Here is an 11440-nt window from a genome sequence, read left to right as displayed (position 1 = left end):
TTCATAAATATAATCTTCATCTTTCTTCAACCAACTAATTAACTTTACATAATTTGGAGCCCTCACCAAAGCGGACTTTAGACGATCGCCTACTTTGCCTATACTTAGGGCCACCACTGCTGCTCCTCCTCCATTTGGCCAAATTAAGTTGAAAAAGGATAAATAAAGGTGACATGAAACCCTGATTTTTCATACTTTTATATAGGACGTTGAAATTCTATTCCAAAAAAATTTCATGTATTAGCTGGAGTAGAGCAATCACTCATAGACATATTATTTACTTCATGTCTAGTAGATGTCAAATTGTGTTTGTCACTTATCAATATTTTAGTTGTTAATATGTCTTCAAATTTTTTCGTTATTACAACATAAAATCGTTCATATAGTGTAGTGAGATTAGCCACTTCTCTTTTACCATTAATACAAAATATCAGTTTCTTATATAATGCATTTTATGATTAATCTAGTACTCCAAGGGCATTGTTTATCTATGTTTAAAAATTATTTTTTAAAAACTGGTATCCATCCCTCCATAAATGAAAATTAAATTTTCAACTATTTATGATTAGCGTTTTCAAATTTTTTGAAGCGAAATTTAATGATCAAAAAATAATGTGACCTTTGAGAATTTGGAACCTATTGATTCTATCGAATTGAATTGTGGAGTATATGTTGATGTGTTGCTCTGAATTCAATTATCTCCTCATTGTGTGACTTGTATTATGTTTTTAAATTGGATCAAAACAATGAGGAGTAATATTGGGCTGGAAGTATACTAAAAATTGTATTTTTTTTCTTCATTTTTTGTCCTATTGGATTAGGGCTATAATTGTAATTTCCTGTATAGTATTTATTGAAAAATATATTTTAATTGTGGTGTATATAATGTGGTGTAGTAAGTAAAATTTTAGGTGGTAATATAACTATTGAATTTTAAATATGCAAGTTTCATTCATAATAAAAATATGTTTGAGTTAAAAGTATTTAAGTATAGCCTTACGTACTTTGAATTTGTTGAAAATATCACAATGATGGTTCTTGTAAAAAAAGAAAGAAAGAAACAACTAGTCATAAAATCCGGCGCGAATTTCTATGCCGCCCGAATATTGCTATATCGTTGTTTTTGTGAGTACCTTTTTTTTTTTTTTTTTTTTTTTTTTTTTTTTTTTTTTTAGTGTCCGGTCCACCTTACACACACTTCGACTAATGTTATGACTAGGTAGTGTTAAGATTTAAAGTCAGATCCTTAGCCTGCTTTCTTACCAATTCAAACTGATCATCCCACCTAAAAAGCTTAAGCTATAGTGAGGTGTATTGCATGCATGTGTTTCCTTCAACCTGTACAACATTATAATATTGAATAAAATTAAAATATTAAAAACAATCAATGTGTACAATGTATATTCTATATTCTTGGTCAATTAAGAATATAAATTTGTTCTATTTCTAAAAAAGCCTTAAAATCAGAAAATGATAATAGATAATAACAGATACATCCTGAAGTTTTTCTCTTAATGATTAATAGATTATTCCCAATATATGCTAAATCATTATTGAAAATTTCAATTTTTAATTATTTTCAAGTGGTTTTTCTTCCATTCGTTAACATAAACCTGTCATTGCGTGCTACCACCAATGTTTTTCATTTTTCTAGTATTATGTGATCAAACCAGCACCTAATTACTTGTTTAATTACATAGTCAACAGTTCTTGTATAGGATATGATCGTGTATGCAATGCTAATTCTAAGTATTTCCAATGTATCTCTATGACTCTAACATATACACGTATAGACCAATTGATAAGCAGAATTCGATAAAATTAAACAAAAGAAAACATAGATGCGATACATTTGCAAGTTGCCATGTTCGGTGATATTCCAGTTAACCTAATTAATACAAGGACTTACCGAGCAAATAATGAATAAATTGGGTAAGAAGAAGTTGATTAATTACATTAGATTTCGTTTTTGCTAAGATAATTTAGGCTTTTGGGTATGCAAAATATAATAACTATATTTTCTTAATTTACACATGTTTGGAAACAACTTAAGAGGGATATGTGAAAATGACATTAAAATAAAGTGACGAAAGGAAAACAATTTCAAGAAAGCAACATTGAAATTCCCCATGTTAGGCAATCAAATTCACTTTTAAAGAAAAATTTTGTTACGGTTATAGACTTGAGGCCTAAAGAAAGAAGACTAAAAGGGTAAGTCTATAGACATACCAATTTGCTTGCTTGAAGGAATGGGTACCTTAATTATATTTGGACGAATCAAACCATTTATGAATTCTTTCTTCTTCTTTTTTTAAATTAATTCCATTTAATTACAACTCTTAAAATTCAAAAACCTATTTAATTTAAAACAATTTTAGCCAAGAAACATGGAATCAAATTTGTTGATGATAAAGTTCTACCGTTTACTTCAAAGATAATAGATTTGGCTATTTTTTTGCATCTTACTTTGGGTTGAAAACACTTTTATCCTCAAATTTACTTTAGATATTCATATTACAAAAAATTAGGTTCTTAATTTTGAAATTTGATCAAATAATTTTGGACAGTAAATTAGTGCCAAATACGATTACAATCAAAAAGCATTTTTGTGATATTTTAATAATTTTCTATAATATATGTTCAACTAGATTTGTGATATTATAATTACAAACTAATATTAATATCGGTATATTATGTATTCTTAACTATTGTATGTTTTGCAACTTCTAACTTGTTGTGACATATTTATAACTAATTGCGTATAATTATAGGTTGTATACGTTGATAGAGTGTAGACGCAGCTTATTAAACTGCTTCGACTCGATTAACATGTTACGATATGCATATTATGATATGTTGTGTATGCTTCGTGCTTGATAAGATCCATGACATTAATCATTACGTTCATTGCAGTTATGGGAGCTATTAAGTATTAATGAGATGTACTGGAAAAATGTCCCAAATGAATAATGTGAAAATGAGATGTTCAATATCATAACAAAGGTTTTCTAATTGGCCTTGTTCGCCTTCCTTACATTTTTCATATTACGAACCGTCCTAACCTTCCTCGAAATGCAATCACGATCCATTTGACCATGTTATGTCTCACTTTAAAATCAATTGTGACCATAATGTATATTTTAAAACTCAAGTAGAACATATTATATTACATATGAAACTTGTTTTTAATGTAATGTACTATATTACACTATGTACTCATGTCAAGTAACATACTACACATGTTACATTACACATGTTATTTTGTATTTTAAAACCAAGTATGACCATAATGTCTATTTTAAAAATCAAGAGCAACATATTATATTACACATCAAACTTGTTTTCTATGTAACATATTAAATTATTCAATGTAATAGCATCAATTTCACATACTACATTACAAGTATTATATTCATGTTAAAGGCTGCGATAGTTTTGATTTCTTCTTCTCCCTTTGTTCCATCAATCTAAAAGCAAGAAACTTTTGGTACTGAGGAGCTTCTAACTTGATCTTGGCAATCCTTTTCTTCTTATAGCCAATTCTAGCTCTCTTCCTCTGCAAAGTCAAGGGAGTCACCGGCCTCTAAATCTTCACTACGTTTGGAGCTACATCAGATATGTTTTGTAAGTTCTGTATGTTGGGATTCTGTTCAACAACTCTAGGCATGGTAGCCTGGATGAAAATCCGGTGATGAAAGCTTCCATCGTAAACATCTGAATTGAATTCTTCCAAAAAATAGGACAGTATATCATATTTCGCTTCTTCATAAAGTGAATAACCATACTCTTGCTAAGAATTAATCCCAATTACACAATCTGTCACAAGTGGCATCTAACGGAAGATCCAAAAGAATTTAGATTGATGCATCAAAATATAGGACTCACCCTCCATACTCAACTTTTAAAGGTTTTTTTAATTTTTTTTGGTAAAAAATCAATTTTTTATGTGTAAATTTTTTTTTTCCACGTAGCTGCCCGATTTGAAATTTTATAGCCAGATCTTGGATTCAATCTTGGATCCGTCCTTGAATGGCAACAAGACATTAGTCGAGTTATACAAATTGCATAAAAAAGATTTCTTCGTGTTACCTTGGCTAGAGAGTAAGCCAATACAGAACTCGTTACACGGGTTCCAATGGCAACAACATCTAGTTCTCCATCTTCCTGGGATACGTACTTTTCAGAACAATTCAGCAAAGACAATGGGATTTTCACTTTTGCGAGGCAATTAGAACTAAAAACAGAAAAACGGAATGTAAAAATGAAGATGAAGATGAATCAGCCTCTAATTTTGTGTAAAATGAGAAAACTGTTGGATAATTTAGTTCTTTCAATTACCGGATCTTTCATGTTAAATCATCAAGAAATATAAGAATTTAAGCGGAACATAACTGAATCAGACATGGTTAATGCAATATGAATTTCGCGGTATGATCTTCCAAATTTACACGCAGTCTCCTTTTCCTCTCTGTGATGGGATGCAGTAGAGAATGAATAATTCGTTGCGTGTGATTTGGGGACCATAACCTATTTATATAGGGATGCCCTTTGACCTAATTCGGCCCATCATAAAATTAGGACTTGGGCCCGGTCTCTACACATATGTAAACCCATACTTTAACTGGATACATTAAAGCCCAAAATTGAAGTTTTATCAGATCACTTTAATTGGGCTCAACCGAATTCGATAGCCTATAATTTAACACACAATTATTCACACATACAAGCCCATTAAAAAATCCTTACAATCTCCCAATTGGGCTATATGTGTCACCTTATAATTGTGCATTAAACATAACCTTATGAGTACTCAGAATTTTGCTATTACTACCAAATGTATCCCCAAACAATCCCGTCCATCAATCATATCAATATAGGATCAAAGCGGCTTTCGCTACTTTTACGTAGCTAAACCCATCAATGGTCACGTATATCAATATAACCGAATGACATGGATCAAGCATGAATGTGTAGCATGGAAATTACATGTAATGTGATATGTAACATGCCTATTTCCAACTGGTCCACCTTAATACCTTAGCGAGATCATTTTAAACAAGTTCAGAGATAATTAACCAAATAACTTTATAACTGAAAATAACTTTAACTTTAAACCGTATCCAAAATAACAGTATATGTGTCCAATATAAAAAAGCAAAAATACAAACTCCCACTGAAACTAGATATCCTCAAGAGACATTACACACATATGAGCAGTGTGCTCATGAAAGACTTTGGGTATCAATCCCTTAGTAAGCGGATCCGCAACCATAGAGTTTGTCCCAATATGCTCTATTGACACCTGTCTACTCTGAACTCTTTCTTTAACAGCAAGGAACTTGATCTCTATGTGTTTTGACTTTGTCGAGCTCTTGTTATTATTAGAATACAGCACTGCTGATTTATTGTCAAAAAATATCTTATGTGGTCTTTCTATATTGTCCACAATATGCAGTCCAGTGACAAAATTACGTAGCCATATTCCATGATTTGATGCCTCATAATACGCTATAAACTCCGCTGCCATGGTGGAAGTAGCTATGAGTGTCTGCTTAGCACTCTTCCAGGAAATACCGCCTCCAGCAAGCAGGTAAATATAGCTTGAAGTGGATCTCCTACTATCTTGACATCCCATGAAATCAGAATCAGAATAACCGATGATCTCCAACTGATCCGATCTTCTGTATGTGAGCATGTAGTCTTTTATTCTTTGTAAATACCACATGACCCGTTTGGCTGCTTTCCAATGATCCATTCCCGGGTTACTTAAATATCTCCCTAGCATCCCAACGATGTACGCTATATCCGGACGCGTACAAACCTGAGTATACATCAGACTCCCTATAGTTGAGGAATAAGGAATCTTCTGCATTTCTTTAATTTTCAAGTCATTTTTAGGGCACTGACTTAAGCTGAACTTGTCTCTTTTAGCCACAGGGGTGTCACATGGTTTACAATCTTGCATGCCATATCTTTTAAGTACCTTTTCGATATAGCTCTTTTATGATAATCCAAGAGGCATCACCAAGATCTTTCATCTCAAAATTCTTTGCTAGAAATCTCTTGGTTTCGTGCAATAAGCCTATAACGTTGCTGGCAAGCAATATGTCTCGACATATAAAACCAGAAAAATATATTTGCTCCCACTGAACTTGTGGTATATACAATTATCAACCAAATTCATCTCAAAACCAAATGAGATGATCACTTGATGAAACTTGTAATACCATTGACGAGATGCCTGTTTGAATCCATAGATGGATTTCTTTAATTTACAAACCATTTGCTTTGCATCGTCCGATACAAAGTTTTCTGGTTGTACCATATAAATTGTTTCATCAATGTCATCATTGAGAAACGCTGTCTTAACATCCATCTGATGTAGCTCAAGATCGAAATGCGCTACCAATGCCATTATAGTCCTGAAAGAGTCTTTCGAAGAAACCGAAGAGAAAGTCTCTTTATAATCGATGCCTTCTTTCTGTGTAAAGACTTTTGCGACAAGACGAGCCTTATACCTCTCTACATCACCTTTCGAATCCCTCTTGGTCTTAAATATCCATTTGCAACCAATGGGTTTCGTACCTTCAGGCAATGGAACGAGGTCCCATACGTCATTGTCCTTCATAGACTTTATCTCTTCATTCATAGCATCCAGCCACTTTTAAGAGTTAGAACTTTTCATGGCTTGACGGAAGTTGATCGGATCATCTTCCACCATTCCAATGTCAACTTCATGTTCTTGAAGAAATACGATGTAATCATTCGAAACCGCACTTCTCCTCTCTCTAGTGGATCTTCTTAACGGCGTTGGTTCTTGAAGGTATAGAGTTTGTTCTTCTGGAACAATTTGTTGATCTTGAGAGGGAGGTATGACATTATCTTGATCCAGAGTTGCTTCTTGAACAATATCAGGGATAGAAACCTGATCATTGTCAATGGCAATTGAAGGAATTTCAACATATTCCTCCTCAAAGACAAGTTCCACTCAATGGTCATCAATGGCCAGTTAAAAATGTTAGACTCACAGAAGTAGGAATGCTAGGAGGACTTGAATTGTAACATATTTGCCTAATGAATTGTGAAATTAAAATAGAAAAGAAGTTAAGCATACCTTCATTGTGATTATAGCGAATCCACTTCAATGTACCTAATTGGCCATGCTATTATACTTCCTAATGCATCTTCAAAAAAAAAAAGCTCACGTGTAGGACGATATAAGCTGACATTATCAATCACTTCATTAACCCAAACTCTCCAACATTCATCACCAAGTGGTACATGATGCACCAAATCACTTGGATTTGTTGATGCGATTTCACCTTTTGTAACAATATCAGCTTTCCCAAACTAAGATAACAATTTGCATTTCCTATTTTGAAGGTTATTTGAACCATTCAAGCTTCTGTCTCTAGGCTGTAAAATTCATATCCAATTGTACAATTTATTATTCTGAATATAGAAATCATATGTAATTTAGAATAACGTTCAATAATTCTATTTTTCACTTATATTATCTTCTTGTTCAACACTCTTACTCTTCATTTGAAACAAAGCTTTTAATTCTTTAATTTCATCTCTCAACTCTTGGACTTGAGTTTGCAAGTTATGATTGTGCACCAAAGCACTCAACTTTGAAGGAGTCGCACTGAAACCAAGACCTCTTACCCGTCCTCGACATACAAGACCAAGCACTCTAGCAACACCATCATTTTTAAGGGAGTGTTGGCTAGGAGAAGTAACCATCTCTAAACATGCTTTTATTTTGTTCTGATATGAGGAAATAAATTAATGGGCTAAAATTATAAATATAAGCTTTGAATGACCAAAAATCACTAAAAGCAATATTGTTACCATTGTTTCCCCAGCTGATTCATTAATGAGTTCACCATTTTTTCGCGTATGCCCTCGAATATAAACATCATCTCTCGTTATAGAATCTAGGTCATCACTTTCAGCACACTGCATTTCACTTATTTCATATATGTAATAACGTAAACGTTTATAATTTGTCAAGCAAATTTAACTTTAAATTTAACAAATTTTTACCATTTCAGCTTCTAAACGAGAAAAGCCCTTTCTACTTGTTGTATGCATTAAGGTTTGACCTGCTCTCATCTTTCTGAATCTTTCACTTTTTTCCTACAACATCAATTAGTACTTTGTAAGCAGATAATGATGCCCTTCAAGCACAGAATCAGAAACTTCAAGCTGAGGTATGTAAAAGAATCTAACATATTCTATGTGTGACATTAGATCCAAAAAAACATGAAACGTTTCCTTGAGTAAATGGATTGGAACTAATGACAGAGCATCTGGTTTCGACTGTTGGATAGCACGGTAAACAAGGAAATGATGGAGTTTTTTTGGCTTTTTCTCCCAGCAATGTTTGTCATATGGACCCCCTTTGTTTCTTGCAACTAATTTGAAGTTCCCTCTAGTGCAAAAGTTTCCGTGGCTGGCAGAATTGGGAATCCTTAATTGATGTTATATTATTCACACAATGTTAAGAAGTGTGACTACACCTAGAGAAGGGTAGTTCTAGAAATATTGTTTTCTTGAGATAAGGTATTACGTCTCCCCTTTGTATTTTCAATTTCATGTTGCGTTAATGATATATTTTGGCCATTGGGTGAGTTATCTCTTATGGTTAGTATTGTGAGGAGTTTTAGATTTAGTGGTTCTAGATCTTTCAGTATGCCTGTCTAGGAATGAATCGACTGGAAAGGCAGAAAAGAATTTATGTCGATGACTCCAAATTTTTTGAAAAATGCTTAATTTATTGTTGTTTGAAGCAATATCAAGGGTGGTGTGATGAAAATGCAAGAAAAGAGGATTTTATATTATTGTTTATGTTTGTTGAGCAGTGGTATATCTAATTATTTTGGCTCGTCGTACATCCAGTAATGAATTAAGCAGCAAAAAATGACTAATGTAGCAAATTACTATTTATTAAGAGCTATGTTAAACCATTTGAATAGTATTAGGCGTGTGGGTGAAATGCAAGACATCTTTTGAACATCCTTGGTTCCCATCACGTCTAGTATAATGCAGACGCTTCCCATCCTTGTTTCGACTGCTAAACTAATGACAGAGCATCAATGTAAGATGCTAGACTTAAATCTTGAAAGCATCATAAATTAGCACAAAACTTCATATTAGATTAATAAATTCAATTGTTCCAGATAATGGCACTGAAGAAGAGGGAACCAACGAAGTTGATCAATCTGAACAAAGAAATGGAAGGTTCTTGCAGTAACAAAAGTGAAAACAATTGTGATATTAAGCTAGATATATCAAGAACGCCAACAAATGACAGCATTTTATCTACACACTCCTCAACCATATCAAGAACACTAGCAAATAACAGAAGTCATGCCTTGGCCATTTATTCACAGTGCCGGCTGAAAGGTACCAATACTGGCGTGTGTTTCATTCTTCCTAGTTGCAATTACTCTGAATTGAAAACACATCAACACAATGCCAAACAACAATGAGATATAACTGAAAACACCTAAATTTAATTCATTCAAAAATCAAACAACACAGCCAATACGAAAATTAATTTCATTATCAAGTCGAATGACATAACGAATCAGGAAATAGCCAAATAATAATCTGATTTTAGGTATTAATCCGATTCATGCTAACTCATTCAATAGCTTAAATCATACAATTCCTTCAAGAAACTAGACCCCTATAAAGAGAGGGACGGGTATTAATTTGAAGAATCCTTACCTTACAGAAATATTTCGATTTGGGTCTTGGGAGGCAACGGCGAGAGTGAGAGCTAGCGCCCGTGGTCGACGGTGGAAGGCGGAGAGTTAGAGCTAAGGCGCTGGGCGAAGTCGATGATGGTGGCTGTGGTGGACTGGTGGCAGCACGGGAAGAAGAGGTCGCTGAGGAAAATGAATGGCAGGAGGCGCAGTGGTTTTTGAGAAGGGATGAGAATCTTACGAATGGGAGAAAAATGCCGTGTTTCAATTGGGTTTTTAAAGATATACGACGGCGTGCAAATGCACGCCGTATATAAGTTTAATTTTTTTGTCAAACATAGCGTGCATCTATTGCACGCCGTAAATGCTAGCTTAATACAGCGTGCACCATTTGCACGCCGTAAATAATTTTACCGAATGATTTTTTACAGCTTACTTTTTGTGTACGCCGTAATTAATCTATTTTTATGGCATACAATAAATATACGCCGTAAATAAATGCCGTAAAAAGTGAATTATGTTGTAGTGAATAACAGAGTTTAGCTTACAGGTGCTGCAACACTTAACAAAATATTTCAAGAAGAAATTTTAGAGAATAAGATTTGATATCAAGTAGACTAGAAAAAGGCTTGCATGTGCTAAAACACGAAGCAAAAATTCGAACAAAGAGAAGATATGATATCAAGAAGACTAGAACTAAGCTTGAGTGTACTACTTGTTTATTTTATTTTATTTTATTTTATTTTTATTTTTATTATTATTATTATTTGCAAAAAAGACTATTTTGGAATAGTGATTTAATGGAGAAAGTGTGGATAAAAAATAAGAAAAGATATTGAATTTGCGTGTAATATTATTTATTGAAGAATCTGTGAGAAAAATGTATTTTGATAAAATGGGAATCAAACCAGGTTTTAGTAAAAATTTCGAAAAGGAATTTAAAAAGAGAAGACCTGCTAACAAGCATATTCGAGCTAAACTTGCATGTACTGCAACATTTAACAAATATTCGCAAAAAATGAATTCCAAAAAAGAAAATTTGGTAGCAAGAATATCCAAATAAAGCTTGCTTGTACTATAACAAGTGGTAAAATTTTTGAAAAAATGAGTCTCAAAGCAAATCCAAGCTAAGCATGCCCCACAACAGTTAACAGAAATTCCAAGATGGAAGTCCTACGAAGAAGATTTCTCACAAAGCATGTGAGCTAAACAATTATATGATTTTTCATTTTGCCAAACAATTATATGATTAATCAAAACAAAAATTTGATAAAGTCGAGTAATCAAAACATTAAATAGAAATCACAAGGTAGGGAATGAAAAATACAAGATGGTCGATAAAATCTAAGAGGCATGGGGTTCATTGAGAGCATTGTCGACAAAATTAGAAGGACGATCCTCAAGAGCATGAGCAGGAACAGAAGCAGTGGAAACGTTCCTTCACAGCCTCAGGAACGAACTTGATGTCAAGCTCAAACCTCTATTCCTCGATGGGATGACTTCCATCTATAGAGTGAGCTTGAGGGAGGTCGTCCACATACTTATTTAATTTTTTTTAATTTCATATTTTACTATGAGGAATTTTATTATTATTATTATTATTATTATTATTATTTGGTTAAGCATGAGAAAGTTAATGACAAGAATTTTATGAAGGGAAAAAAAAAAAAAAAAAAATCACATTTTGTCTCCAACTTTTTCGAAATGTTATTAATTTACCCTCG

At 33.2% G+C, this 11440-nt stretch overlaps 1 protein-coding gene across 1 annotated transcript; it reads right to left on the bottom strand.

Moving 5' to 3' along the window:
- Nucleotides 1-6903: 6903 nt before the first annotated feature.
- Nucleotides 6904-10028, bottom strand: LOC111399522. The gene is made up of 4 exons (XM_023026888.1): nt 9739-10028; nt 8050-8142; nt 7855-7962; nt 6904-7770 (listed from the first exon to the last, which is right to left on the bottom strand). Exons 2-4 carry the CDS (start codon nt 8116-8118, stop codon nt 7498-7500), a joined length of 450 nt encoding a protein of 149 aa, XP_022882656.1. The 5' UTR covers nt 8119-8142; nt 9739-10028; the 3' UTR covers nt 6904-7497.
- Nucleotides 10029-11440: the final 1412 nt, after the last annotated feature.

This window comes from Olea europaea, chromosome 9, assembly GCF_002742605.1.
Source record: "Olea europaea var. sylvestris chromosome 9, O_europaea_v1, whole genome shotgun sequence".
Taxonomy (NCBI): Eukaryota; Viridiplantae; Streptophyta; class Magnoliopsida; order Lamiales; family Oleaceae; genus Olea; species Olea europaea.
This window is presented reverse-complemented; position numbering and strand designations above follow the sequence as displayed.

Bases quoted from the DNA above. Each gene is read 5' to 3' on its own strand.
- LOC111399522 (XM_023026888.1), bottom strand. From the start codon at position 8,118: ATGAGAGCAGGTCAAACCTTAATGCATACAACAAGTAGAAAGGGCTTT. The intron at 7,963-8,049 runs GTAAAAATTTGT...AGTGAAATGCAG, and splicing joins CTCGTTTAGAAGCTGAAATG to TGTGCTGAAAGTGATGACCT. The intron at 7,771-7,854 runs GTAACAATATTG...TCCTCATATCAG, and splicing joins AATCAGCTGGGGAAACAATG to AACAAAATAAAAGCATGTTT.